The sequence below is a fragment of the Chenopodium quinoa genome, unplaced genomic scaffold, assembly GCF_001683475.1.
Source record: "Chenopodium quinoa cultivar QQ74 unplaced genomic scaffold, ASM168347v1, whole genome shotgun sequence".
NCBI lineage: Eukaryota > Viridiplantae > Streptophyta > Magnoliopsida > Caryophyllales > Amaranthaceae > Chenopodium > Chenopodium quinoa.
In genome coordinates, this window is record NW_018742241.1 from 934,130 (window position 1) to 948,164 (window position 14,035).

A 14,035-nucleotide genomic window follows, 5' to 3' on the forward strand; every position below is an offset into this window, starting at 1 on the left:
GCCGGTTGCTGCAAAAGACAAGGGCAAAAGAAAAGAAGTCTGGGCGGCCGACAATTCTAGCCAGCCGCCCCAGAAGAAAGCAAGAGAGTTGAAGCCGTACGTCCCAAAGTACGAGTTCAACAAGGACCCATCCTCCATCCTCGTGGAGATAAGGAACCGGATGGCCCTTGAGAGGCCGGCTCCAATGAAAAGTCCCGTCAGCAGCCGGGACAAGAGCAAGTATAGCCAATTCCACGAGGAAATTGGCCATGACACCAGTGACTGCTATACCCTCAGGCGGCAACTGGACCGTCTGGCTGATGAGGGGGCCCTGAGGTCCTATGTAGTGAAGCCCAAAGGCGGAGCAAAGCAAAGCAAAGGGCATCCGTCCAAGAAGCCGGCTGCCAGCTCTGATACGGATGTAGAACAAATCTTCACCATAGCAGGCGGCTTCGCCGGAGGGGGTCCAACCATCCGGGGGGCTAAAGACAACATCCGGCGTTTGGTCAACTCAGTGGATGAGGGTCAGGCGTCGCCGGATACCTTCCCCGAAGTCCTCGTTTTTGAGAGGGACCGGGGCAAGGTCAGGCAGCCTCATGAAGACCCTCTGGTCGTAGAATGCAAGGTCGCCAATCAGCGAGTGGGCCGTATCCTTATAGATACCGGGAGCTCGTCTGATCTCATCAGCTACTAGTGCCTAGCAAAGCTGAAATATAAGCCTGGTAGCATGCAGCCGGCTCCTCACCCCTTGGTTGGTTTTGGGGGAGGAGTTGTGCATCCGGTTGGGAGGATTGACCTACCCATCCGAATGGGTGAGAAGGGGGAAGGACGACATATGGTGGTCAAGTTCCTGGTTATCGAGGAACTGACCGCCTATAACATAATCTTGGGTCGTCCAACCCTCAACGAGTCCAAGGCAGTCATCATCCCCTCCGTCATGTTGATCAAATTTGAGAGGGATGATGGGATGGTGGGTTCCATGAGCGGTGATCAGAAGACGGCGAGGGAGTGCTACCTCACAGCCGTCAAGCCGACTGTACATACAGCCGACATCAATGAGGAACCCACCCTCGTTGGAGAAAGCATGGAAGCCAGGCCTGCTCCTTTAGCATCCGGCCAAAAAAGAAAGGCGGACCATCCTTTGGCCGCCAAACAAGGCAAAAAATAGCAATCACTGATTGGGGAGCGATCAGATGAATTCCGTCCCCAACCGGCTGGTGAAAACATTGATCTCATCTTGGATGACAGCCGACCAGAGAGAACCGTCAAGGTGGGGATGGTTTCCTTAGGGGAGTTGGGCGTAGAATTGCACCAACTTCTCAAAGAGTTCAAAGACATCTTTGCCTTTGAAGTGGACGAGATGCCGGGTATACATCTGGATCTTGCTGTTCACAAGCTCGCCGTGGATCCTAACAAAAAGCCAGCCAGGCAAAAGAAGAGGAACCACGGCGAGGAAAGATCTCAGGCGGCAGCCGCCGAGGTCAAGAAGCTCCTTGATGCCCGGTTCATTCGGCAATGCTACTACCCGGATTGGGTAGCAAACGTTGTCCTCGTCAAGAAGCCGAATGGTACATGGCGGATGTGTGTAGATTACACAGATCTCAACAAGGCATGTCCGAAGGATAGCTATCCGCTGCCTAAGATTGACAGTCTGGTTGACTCAACAGCCGGCCATGCCTTGATGAGCTTCATGGATGCCTACTCCGGCTTCCATCAGATACCCTTGTGGAAAAAAGATCAAGAAAAGACGGCTTTCGTCACTGATCAAGGGTTGTTCTGTTATACGGTGATGTCGTTTGGGTTGAAGAATGCACTTGCTACCTTCCAACAGATGATTAATACGGTCTTCGTTAATCAGATTGGGAGAAACGTAGAGGCGTACATTGATGACATGATAGTCAAATCCAAGTAGCAGGCGGATCACCCTGTTGACCTCCGGGAGACTTTCTCAACACTCAGGCGGCATAAAGTAATGTTAAATCCCAAAAAATGCGTCTTTGGTGTTGATTCCGGAAAGTTTCTCGGCTTCTTGATTGATCAAAGGGGAATAGAGGCTAATCCGGACAAGGTACAGGTGGTGATTGACATGAAGTCACCCCGTACTGTCAAAGAGGTTCAAAAGCTTACCGGTTGCCTGGCCGCCTTGGGTAGATTCCTCAGCCGGTCAGGTGACAAGTGCCTCTACTTCTTCCAAGCAATCAAGAAGAAGACCAGATTCGAATGGGGGGAAAACGCTGAGGCGGCATTTCTGAAGCTGAAAGAGCACCTTCACTTGTTACCGCGGTTGGTTAGCCCCTTAACCGGTGAAGTGTTGTATATGTACTTAGCTGCCTCGGACCATACCCTCAGTGTCGTTCTCCTTGCTAAGCGAGACGGCACGCAGCTCTCGGTCTACTTCATAAGCTATGTTCTCCGGAATGTAGAGCTCCGGTACCCAATGGTTGAGAAGTTTGGTATTGCGCTATTCATGGCCGTCAAGAAGCTAAAACCATACTTCTTGGCGCATCCGGTGGTGGTCTATACCGACCAACCCCTCAAACGGCCAATGACAACGTTGGATTCATCCGGCAGGCTTCTGAAATGGGCTATTGCCCTTCAAAGCTTAGAAATCACCTTCGAGCCTAGAAAGGCAGTGAAGGGTCAGGCGTTCGCCGACTTCATTGTCAAAATGATAAGGCCACCCCATCCGGATAATATAGATCAGGTCTGGAAGGTGCATGTAGACGGGAGCTCTACAATGAACGGCTGTGGTGCAGGCGTAATCCTGAAATCCCTAGAAGGGGATACCTATGAATATGCACTACGGTTCAAATTTCAGGCCTCGAATAACGAGGCAGAGTATGAGGCCCTGCTAGACGGTATCCGCATGTGTAAGGCAGTAGGGGCAAGAAAGGTTGATGCCTGCTCAGACTCTCAGCTGATCGTTAGCCAATACAATGGTGACTACGAAGCCACCCATCCGGCAATGATCAAATACTTGCAGGCAGCCAAAGAGGAGGCCGAGACTCTTGATGAATTTAAGTTAAGTCAAGTGCCTCGGTCAGAAAACAATCAGGCGGATGCATTGTCCAAACTAGCATCATCCGCCACCTGTGATGCGCCTAGGTCAGTCTTCTGGGAAGTCATGGAAAAAAGAAGTATTGAGCTTGATCCCATTAAAGTTCTTGACCGAAGCTCTACCTGGATGGATGCCATCCGGGATTATTTAGCACACGGCACTCTACCGGGTGCTCCTGCTGAGGCGGCTGCGTTGAAAAAACGGGCTGCCAGTTTTGAAATTTTCCAAGGAGAACTCTTCCAGAAGGGTTATCTCGAGCCGCTCCTAAAATGTGTCACTCCTAAAAAGGGGAAAGAAGTCTTGGAAGATCTGCACTCAGGCTTTTGTGCATCGCACATAGGCGGCAGATCCCTAGCTAAGAAAGCCAGGCGGCAATGATATTTTTGGCCAACTCTTGAGTCAGATGCTATGGATATGGTGAAGAGGTGTGACAAATGCCAGAAATTTGGCCGGCTCATACATCGTCCGGCCACAGACCTGACGGCTATATACAGCCCGGTCCCATTCGCGAAATGGGGCATGGACATTCTAGGGCCATATACGCCTGCTACAGGCGGGCGGAGATACATCTTAGTGGCTGTAGACTACTTCACCAAATGGGTAGAAGCAGAGGCGGTCAAGGGCATTAAGACAAAGGACGTTATCTCCTTCATTTGGAGGAACATCATCACTCGGTTTGGGGTGCCTCTGTCCATGGTCTTTGACAACGGTCCTCAATTTGAAACTCCAATGCTCAAGATCTGGTTGGGGGATCAAGGCATCACTCATTGTATTGCATCAGTCGGCCGTCCCCAAGCAAACGGCCAAGTTGAAGCCTTCAACAAACTCATCTCAGACGGTATAAAAAAGAAGATAGAAAAGGCTGGTGGTCTATGGGCAGACGAACTACCTCATGTTCTATGGGCCATCAGAACAACTGAAAAGGGGGCAACCGGTGAAACCCCGTTTCTCATGACATACGGCACTGAAGCTGTCTTGTCAATTGAACTATATGAGCCAACACTTCGAGTCATGCTTTATGACGAAGAGGCTAATTGGGAGGCCATGCGGCTTGCATTGGACTCACTCCCGGAGCGCAGGGGCAATGCTGCCTTGCGTCATGAGATATACCGTCTGAGAATGACGAGAGCCTACAACAAGCGAGTGCACAAGCGACCTCTTAAAGTAGGTGACTTTGTTTTGAGGAAAATGAAGGCAACCGGTAGGGCGAATGAGCAAGGAAAACTAACCCCGAATTGGGAAGGGCCCTACCGGATTACCGAAGAAGTTATAGGCGGCACTTACCGCCTGGAAACCCCAGACGGTAGGCAGCTACCCAGAACTTAGAACGTAGATAACTTGAAAAAATAATACTTCTGATGATTTGTAATAGAGTATTAATAAAAAGCTTTATTTTCAATTTTTATCATGTCCCAGCTGTGCAATGCACAGCCGGCACTTATTTGTTTAAATACTTGCACATATCCGTTTGTAATTGTGCAAAGAACAGCCGGATACTCATCCGTTCATTATGTTAAAAAACCAAGTCCCATACGTAATACGCAACCAGGCATTTATAAAATTAAACCGTCTGTCCAAAAAGACAGACATCCGGCGATTTGAATTTAGCTTCAGTCGTCGAAGAGAACATCTCCCATCCGGGTGGCACATTGTTCTAGCGATCATAACTCAACGCCAGTTGAATGATCCTTCGAATTCAAGATACAGGCGCCTATTACCCAAAGGTAATACAGGCGGCGTCTAAAATCTTGAAGCCCCAAAAGTAGCCGGATTTCAAAGAAAAGCCCTACATGGGTAAGCGCATAATATGCCCAACTTTTTAAAAAAAACAACAAACCGTCTGTCTAAAAAGGCAGTCATCCGGTTTCCAAAGAAGACCTGAATTTGTGCACCAATTGGTGCCCAAAAGCTCCTGTAGCCGGTCTTTATCTCAAGTCCCTACAGGCGGTGTTCTATTGAAAGCCCCTGTAGCTGGTCTTTATCTAAAGACCCTACAGGCGGTGTTCTATTGAAAGCCCCTGTAGCTGGTCTTTATCTAAAGACCCTACAGGCGGTGTTCTATTGAGAGCCCTTGTAGCCGGTCTTTAGCTAAAGACCCTACAGGCGGTGCTCTATTGAAAGCCCCGGTAGCCAGTCTTTACCTAAAGACCCTACAGGCGGTGTTCTATGCTTAGCCTCTGCAGCCGGTCTTTACCTAAAGACCCTACAGGCGGTGTTTTACTTCAAGCCTATGTAGCCGGTCTTTATCAAAATACCCTACAGACGGTCTTTTGCTCTACAAACGGCATTGCACCCGGCTAAAACTATGAGATAGCCGGATAGAAGTATGGACGGCTGCCTTCTTCAAATTGGATTGACTTGACGCAAGCACCCTTCCAGGGGCAGACGTACCCAACACTTGTGAAAATTTTTGATTCATGCAAAAATTGAAAGCAAAAGCAATGACAATGGAAACGTTGCAAAGACAGAATATATAGAGAAAACCGACAGAACCGGTAAATATATTAACAAGTTAACTTTTTAAAATGTTAACCGGACCCCCGTCCGGGAAATAGATACAAAAGCTCACGGCACGCAGGCCGGAAGATGAAACAAACAAAAACTACTGCTGCGGAGGTTGTTGAGGTTGTGGCTGATCAAGAGGCGGCTGCCCTCGCCGGCTGGAGGAGCTTCATTAGCCTGGCCTTGGGTTTCAACACCCTCTGCCGGCTCTTCTTCTTCCTGCTCCAACTCCGCCTGCGCCCACTCTTCGAAGGGCGCCGGCTTGTCCAACCCGAGTACTTGAGCGTCGTATACTTCACTTGCGTACCTATAACGCAGGTCGAAGCACGCGTACTTTGTTTTCGGGTGGAGCATTTCCCACGCCATCTTCATCCGGGCCTTACAGTCCCGTTCGTTCTCATCGATCAGGCGGGTCTGCTCAGCCTCCATCTTGCCCTTGAATACCTTTTGAGCTTCAGCAAGCTCACCCTTCACTCTAGCAACCTCCGCCTTGAGCTCATCATTCTCCTTCTGAGCATCCGTCAATTTCTGGACGTCTGCCTGAAGGGACTTGACTTTCTGCTCGAACTCAGCTGCCTTCTTGTTAGCAGACTCAACAGCAGCCGTAGTTTTCCGGAGTAGTTCCTCCTGTTTCATCTCCCAGGCTTTAGTTTGAATCTCATACATAAGTGAATTATACTGATGAACGTCTACTAAGTCGGCTGCCCTTCTTTGGGCATCCCTTACCTCCTCCAGCTTTCTGCGGAGAGGGCCCCGGAGACCGTCCACCCGCAACATCACCTGCAACGCAGTCGGCAAAAGAAAGGTTAGAAAGCATCCGTCAAAATGAAATTTTGCGTAAAAGTAACCCAGCCGGTACATACCTCAGCAAGAAGTGAGTTTATTTGGTCAATGTTGACCTGCCCAATACCCGGGACCGCTTCCCTTTCGGAACGGGTAAGGGTCCGGACCATTCTCTTGGCTTAATTTTGTAAATCTGGCCAACGAGAAGTTTCTGAATCAACAGATCGACCGGTTAAGTATCTGGCATAAGAACCGCCTACATTTTGCCGGTTGGCTGCAGAATCGCCCGACTGAGAAGCCTGGGACTTAACTCTGACAGGTCCAAGCGACCAGGGGTGTTCAAAGGGGGAAGCCATACCTTGAGCTTGTGGCTGAGGGGTTGAGCCACCCCCAGCCGCATTTGAGCCGGATGCTACAGCAAGCACCCGGCTAGAAGGAGCCTCCGGCTCCTCAATTTAAGTTTCTCCCGTCTGGGAGCCAGGGATGAAGCCTCGAAGGCTCTTTCCACCAGAGTCGACCGCTCTTGTTGAGCAGGCGGCCTGACACCTAAGACGGGAGGAGGAAGAGGAACGGTTCTTTGGCGGGTAGAGGCCGGCTGAGAGAGTTCCTCGCCGGGTCTCTTTGTCATTTGCCGGATGGAGCGAGGAACCTGTCCTGCTCCCCGACTGCAAAGAAAAAGTTGAAAGCATCAGCATAAGTTAATATGCACCCGGTATCAAGAGTATGAGCTACAACTCATACACCCGGTATCAAGTGTATGAGCTACAACTCATACATCCGGTTTTTAGAGTATTAGTTGCGACTCATACATCCGGTAAAAACTAGAGAAAGGCATCCGTTACTTACCCCTTCATTTCGGGCCGCAACTTGAGCTTGCTTCTTCTCAAGCTGCTCTTTGCGGATCTCAGCCGCTGATTTTGCCGGGGTCATATCCGGTGAAACCATTTATTTCCCTTTCTTTGCAAAACAAAAGAAAACAATTAGATATTGTTCAAGCACAATACAGGCGGATAGAAAGGCCGGTTAACTTGGACGTACGTTTTGAGAACATATTACTCAGACCGCAGGCGAAAAGGAACGCCTCGTCTCTTAACCAGTCCGGATGCGGGATCAAGAATTTGGGGACGATGATGTGCGTCCCGTCATCCAGGGGCATGGTTGTCTTTTTAAAGAGCCCCGACTCCATAATTTGATCCCAGGCCTCTCCCGATATCTTTATAAGGGCGCATTTTTTGCCAAGGAGCAACGGCTGCGTGTTGTAGGTACGCAGCCTCCGGTTCAGTTGGAGAGATGGTGATGACACCATGTAAAACTTACTCTTCCAACTTGACCACTTGGACGGCTTGTCCAGGGTCATCATGAACTCCGGATGCGTGGTTAGGGTATACCACGCATTCCAGCCACCTGGGGCACGGCTTAAATAGTGCATGTGCGCGAACGCCTCCCAGCTTGGCGTCACGTCCTGCATCTCGCAGGCGGCAATAAATCCTAGAATGTTCACCCAAGAGTTGGGTATGAGCTGCCAAATGCCAAGGTCATACCCCCTTAGTATGGCCCTGATCGTTCGGTGCAGAGGGAACCGGAGACCTGCTTTGAAGGCTGCCTCGTAGCAGCCGAAATAATTGTCTGCATGGTCCCGGTTGTCGTCCCAAACAACCGTTGCGTCAGCCGGTGGCACCACCAAGTCCCAGCCGTCCCCTACCGGCTTCTTCGCCAAAAATGCTGGTAGTGTGGCGTTAAGGGTCATAATGTCCAGGGCGCTCATTGACGCCTCGGTAGGATTGTTCATGGTCGGCCATTTGTAGGCGTCCTTATCTGCCTCAGGGGCATCCGGCTCCCCGGATGTTGTGGCAGAAGAAGAGGAGACGGATCTTTGGGCAGTCTCCTCTCTGCCAGAGTCAGACCCCTCGAGAATCCTATCGCTGGGGGTACTGGGGACCCCCGGTTGGTCATATGGGACATCATCAACTGGAGGGCCGGCCGAGTCCTCGGACTGGTAGTCAGGATCAACCGCCGTCCATCGAGTACGGGCCATTCTGTCCTGCACATGAGCAGAGATGGTCGGATTTTTATCACAAGAGTGGACCAAACACTCCCAGGCGGCATCCCCAGTCCTAGACTCAGCCGTACTTGGTGACCGGTTAACATCCGTCCTAGGTTGTGCCATGTGTGTGTTGGGTGAGTCCATTTCTAACTACCTATATATTCAGCCGGAATATTGATAAAGAATTGTAAGAAGTAAAGGCGATACCTTAGTACTGAAAGCTGGAAGTTGAAGTTGATTGGTACTAGTGCAGACGGTCACAATCAAAATCTGCAAAAATAAAACAACCGGAAAATTAGAAACTTACCCAAAAACACCCCATCCGGTATTAGTCAACGTTTTTGGTCAAACTTACCCAAAAACACCCCATCCGGTATTGGTCAACGTTTTTGGTCAAACTTACCCAAAAACACCCAATCCGGTATTGGTCAACGTTTTTGGTCAAACTTACCCAAAAACACCTCATCCGGTATTAGTCAACGTTTTTTGTCAAACTTACCCAAAAACACCCCATCCGGTATTGGTCAACGTTTTTGGTCAAACTTACCCAAAAACACCCCATCCGGTATTGGTCAACGTTTTTGGTCAAACTTACCCAAAAACACCCCATCCGGTATTGGTCAACGTTTTTGGTCAAACTTACCCAAAAACACCCCATCCGGTATTGGTCAAAGCTTTTGGTCAAAGTGACTCAAAAGCACCCCAGACGGTGAATACCGGATGGGGGTCTATTGAAAGCTTTTGGGAAACAATCAAAGTTTACCCAAAAGCACCCCAGACGGTGAATACCGGATGGGGGTCTATTGAAAGCTTTTGGGAAAAAATCAAAGTTTACCCAAGAGCACCCCAGACGGTTAAGACCGGATGGGGGCTTAATGAAAGCTTTTGGGAAAGATCCTGCATCTACCCAAATGCCCCAGACGGTTAAAACCGGTTAGGGGTACATTGAAGAGCCTAGGAAAAAGTCGTTCAAAGACCCCCCAGGCGGTCATAGCCGGATGGGGGTCCCTTGAAAGCTTTGGAAAGCAATCAAAAACTACTCAACAACACCCCATGAGGTTTACACCAGATGGGGGTCTATCAAGAGCTTAGAGGAAATTTTTCAAGATTCCGGATGATCAAAAAGTATATATATCCGGCTGGTCACCCCATACGGTATTACACTGGATGGGGTGATCCAAATAAAGCTAGCTAAAATCCGTATGGGTATGCAATGAAATCAAGGAAAGGTTTCAAAATTACCTCAGCCGGGGATGAGCAGACGTCTTCAAAGTCAAGCCGGATGTGAAGAAAGAGGATGATGGTTGTGTTTAACAGCAGCCGGGGTTAGAGCTCTTCTTTCAAGTTTTGGAAGTTTGTAAATGTTGCAAATGATCAGGGGAGGTTTCTTTTATAGAAGGGGAGACGAACCGTCACCTCCCCCTGTTCAAATTCAAAAAATTGGAGTGAAGAGACGAACCGTCGCCTCCCTCTGTTAAAAAAAAAAAAAAAAAAAAAATTGGAGGGAAGGAGACCAACCGTCCCCTTCCCAGATGGTGACAACCGTCACCTAGGGTTACGTGGTATGCCATGTCACAGATGCCACGTGGCAAGCCACGTGTCATCTGTAAGGGGCAAATGATTAGGGTAAAAATTACCTATGCCACGTGGCCCAATTAAAGGCTGACACGTGTCAGCCCCAAAAAGGGCCAATGGGAGCCAATCCCAGGCTGACACGTGGCAAGCCCTTATTTGGCAGGGACACTGTTCCCCCTGCCTATAAATAGAGGAAAATACCTCATTTATGGGGCATCCAAAAAATTAAACACAAAAAGCAAACAACATTTATTCTCTCTGAATGAGAGGGAAACCATTTACATTTCCGCACTATTCACTTCGAACGCATTCTAATTAGATCGTCGGAGGCGGAACTCCACCCAACCGGAGTTCCGTTATTTCGCAGGTACAGCCGGTCACTAAGCTCAGTCTCGAAATTGTAACTCTCCCGCAGGACACAGAAAAAACCCCAAAACATTTGGCGCCGTCTGTGGGGATCGAACCCACGGCCACGTGGTATGCCAATCGTCCCCTTTCCAGATGGTGACAACCATCACCTAGGGTTACGTGGTATGCCATGTCATAGATGCCACGTGTCATCTGTGAGGGGAAAATGATTAGGGTAAAAAAATTACCTATGCCACGTGGCCCAATTAGAGGCTGACACGTGTCAGCCCCAGAAAGGGCCAATGGGAGCCAATCCCAGGCTGACACGTGGCAAGCCCTTATTTGGCAGGGACACTGTTCCCCCTGTCCTATAAATAGAGGAAAATACCTCATTTATGGGGCATCTAAAAAATTAAACACAAAAACACAAAAAGCAAACAGCATTTATTCTCTCTGAATCAGAGGGAAACCATTTACATTTCCGCACTATTCACTTCGAACGCATTCTAATTAGATCATCGGAGGCGGAACTCCACCCAACCGGAGTTCCCTTATTTTACAGGTACAACCGGTCACTAAGCTCAGTCTCGGAATTGTAACTCTCCCGCAGGACACAGAAAAAACCCCGAAACAGCATGCATACCGTTCGTGTAACACCCCAATAATTATTTGTAGAAATTAGAATCATGAAAAGATAAAATTACCCCAAATAAAACCCAAAATTAAAACTTTAAAAATTCTGAAAATTAGTTTTAATCAAATATACTTTTAACATAATATAATCATTGTATATTTAAGTAACTTGACTAGCACGTTTTTAAGCCCTAAAACCATGAAAATTAAGTTTTAAACCCTTATTTTCTTAATTAAATAAATATGAAATTTTAGTCACTAAATTAAACATAGTATAATTCATAAATTTGTAGTCTTTTACAATTCATATACATAATCAAACCATAATAATAACAATTAGAAACAAAAACTTATTAAAGATTGAAACTTGAAATAATCAAAACAAAATAAAAAAAAAAAAAGAAAGAAAGAAGAAAGGAGAGAAAAGGGGGCAAATTGGTGTGTTGTACGGTGGTGGTGTGGTCGCCAGAGGCAGCTGGGTGACGTCGATGGTGGGCTGGTGTCGGCGGCATCAAGGAAAGCAGCAATTTTTTTTTTTTTTTTAAACAAGAAGGGGGAAAGTAGTGGGAAGAGAAATAACGTGAGTGAGGAGGGGGAAATTTGAGGGTTTTTGGGGTTTTTAAATGAGCATGTGGGCTTGGTTTCCCAACTTAAGTGGGAGTAGGTTTTTATAGTTTGGGTTTGAATAGGAGTTTAAGCTTTCTTTACTTAAAATTGGGCTACTAAGATATTGACAAAGTATGTTGGTGACTTAAAAGAGAATTTTAAATTGAACAAATGCTTATTAGTTTAATAAAATTCAATTAAATTTTTACATAAAGTAAATTATACAACGGAATTGAAATAAAATATTTGTATAAATAATAAAGAAAAATATTATAATTTACTTAAAAAAAATGGGGGATTACAATCTACCCCTCTTAAAAGAAGTTTCGTCCCTGAAACTTAACCCAAAATCCACAATTCCTCAAGATTATTCAAACTTTTTGTGTTTTGTAATGCCGTAAATTATTTGTTTCTCAACATGTATACTCAACAAACAGAACTTATACTCAATAAACTTGTAATTGGCCAAAGTTCACATACTTTAATTGCATGCAAACACAATAATATTGTTTAATAGTAAGCAAATATCATGCAAACTCAAGCAATAAATAGCATGAATGAGGTAAAAGTGCGAAATTATATCGCATTCTACCCCTCTTAAGGAAAAGAGTTACGCCCTCGTAACTCACCTCAATAAATAATTCAGTAAGCTTCTCTTATTTTCAAAGGCAAGCCTTTAAATAATATACACATTGAACAATTTTTCCCATAGGCAGACTAACTAACACATTAACATAACTCGCTTCAAATGGATAGAGTGAATAGAGAAAGTACCAGTGACTACATCTGAGGACCTTTCAGCCTCTCCCTTGCCCATTACAGAAAAGCGCCCGGGAGTGTTGCTCCTTTCCTGATTACCATTGTTGCCATTACTAGTGTTATTGTTGCCACTATTATTACCAATCCCAGACTTCCAATTCTGATCACTCTGCCCATTAATCTTTCCTCCCTAGTTATAGGAATTGCTAAACCTCTGTTAGTTATTTCCACCATTTTCCTGCTGATTTTGCTTAGTATAACACTCATACTCCCTATGCCCTTTCTTATTGCAAAACCTACAAGTCACCAAATTCCCATCACAATCTTCCCAAGGTGGTTCTTCCTACACCACTTGCAAAAGAATTTCCTCTTTCCATTGCTATCATTAGTTGAACTACTAAGATCCTGGTTACCCCTCTCAGCTGAATTCCCATTCCTAACCTCTTAAAATTACCTTGGTTTTCAGAATTCCTAGAGTCTTTCCTCTTCTCCACAGTCTTAGCACTCACCCACATCCCTAGAGTTCAGATGGTACATATGTGCGGCCCTCTCATATACCTTGTCTAGGGTCTAAAAAAATTTCCAAGCTAAGTCTTTCTATAACTGTTTAGTCAATCCCTGTTCAAACCTCTGAGACTTCAATTCTTCAGTTGGGACAACTTCAGGGGAAAACCTAGCAAGGGTCTTAAACTTATTGTAGTACTCCGAAATCGACATTCGGCCCATCTCTAAGCTTATAAACTCCTGAGCCTTCTGCTTCTTCAGAAATGGGGAGTCTAACTTGTCCCTCAATGCATTCTTAAACACTTCCCACCCGAAATTTGGTTTGGCTCTAATTGCTTCGGCATTATCTCTCCACCAAATATCAACTTCATATTTAAGGTACATAGCAGCTTGGTCAACTTTCATACCCTCAGGACAGTTTAGTGCCACAAATAAATTATCGAACTCTCGAATCCAGTTTTCCAAGAAAGTAGGATTGACACCTCCCTTGAAAACTGGTGGCCTAACTTGAGCTAGCTTCTTAAACATCTCAGCTTGGGGATCAGGTTGGTCTGCCCTGTTCTGACCTAGGTTCTCAGCCAACATACTGATGGCCTCAGCTAAGGCAGCATTGTTTTCCATTCTAGTTTACGCCTGAAAGAAAGTAAACATTCACTCCAGCTTAAACAGAATTCAAACACCAATCACATGTATTTACATAATCACAAAACTACATTTTATCACAGGATAAATTGGATTTTAACACCTGACAAAAGGCTGAAAATGGTTTTTAACACCCCCCAAAAAAAACTTTTATTTTAACACCTCCCAAAAATATAAAAGTTGGAAGTTAACATCAGTTAACGATTTCCGTCACGGAAATTTAACGTGGGTCCCATAAATTGGTTTTCGCTCTCCTTCGTTTTCAATTTTTTACGAAACCCACCTTCGTGGCTGCCATCCCATTTTTTCTTCTTATTCCTCCCTTCATCTTTTCTTCGTCTTCTTCCTCCCTTCATCTTCATGGCTGCCATCCCAAACTCTTTCCTTCGTTCTTGCCCACCGGGCACCGGCCAACCCACAGCCATTGACAATTCTCCCGACAGCCAGCCCCCACCTCCTTTCAAACCCATCCCCCTTCACCCACCCCCAAATGCACTCGCGATGATTCCGATCAAGCTTGGTTACATTAATGGTAGAAACTCCCACACCACCACAGTCGTCATTTCGACGAATAATCAGCAAAATTTGATCATTTAATAGAA

At 46.5% G+C, this 14,035-nt stretch overlaps 1 protein-coding gene across 1 annotated transcript; it reads right to left on the reverse strand.

Annotated features, from left to right (window-relative positions):
- Positions 1-12,884: 12,884 nt before the first annotated feature.
- LOC110736682 lies at positions 12,885-13,412 on the reverse strand. The gene has a single exon (XM_021916980.1). It carries the CDS (start codon positions 13,410-13,412, stop codon positions 12,885-12,887), a length of 528 nt encoding a protein of 175 aa, XP_021772672.1.
- Between the last annotated feature and the right edge of the window lie 623 nt (positions 13,413-14,035).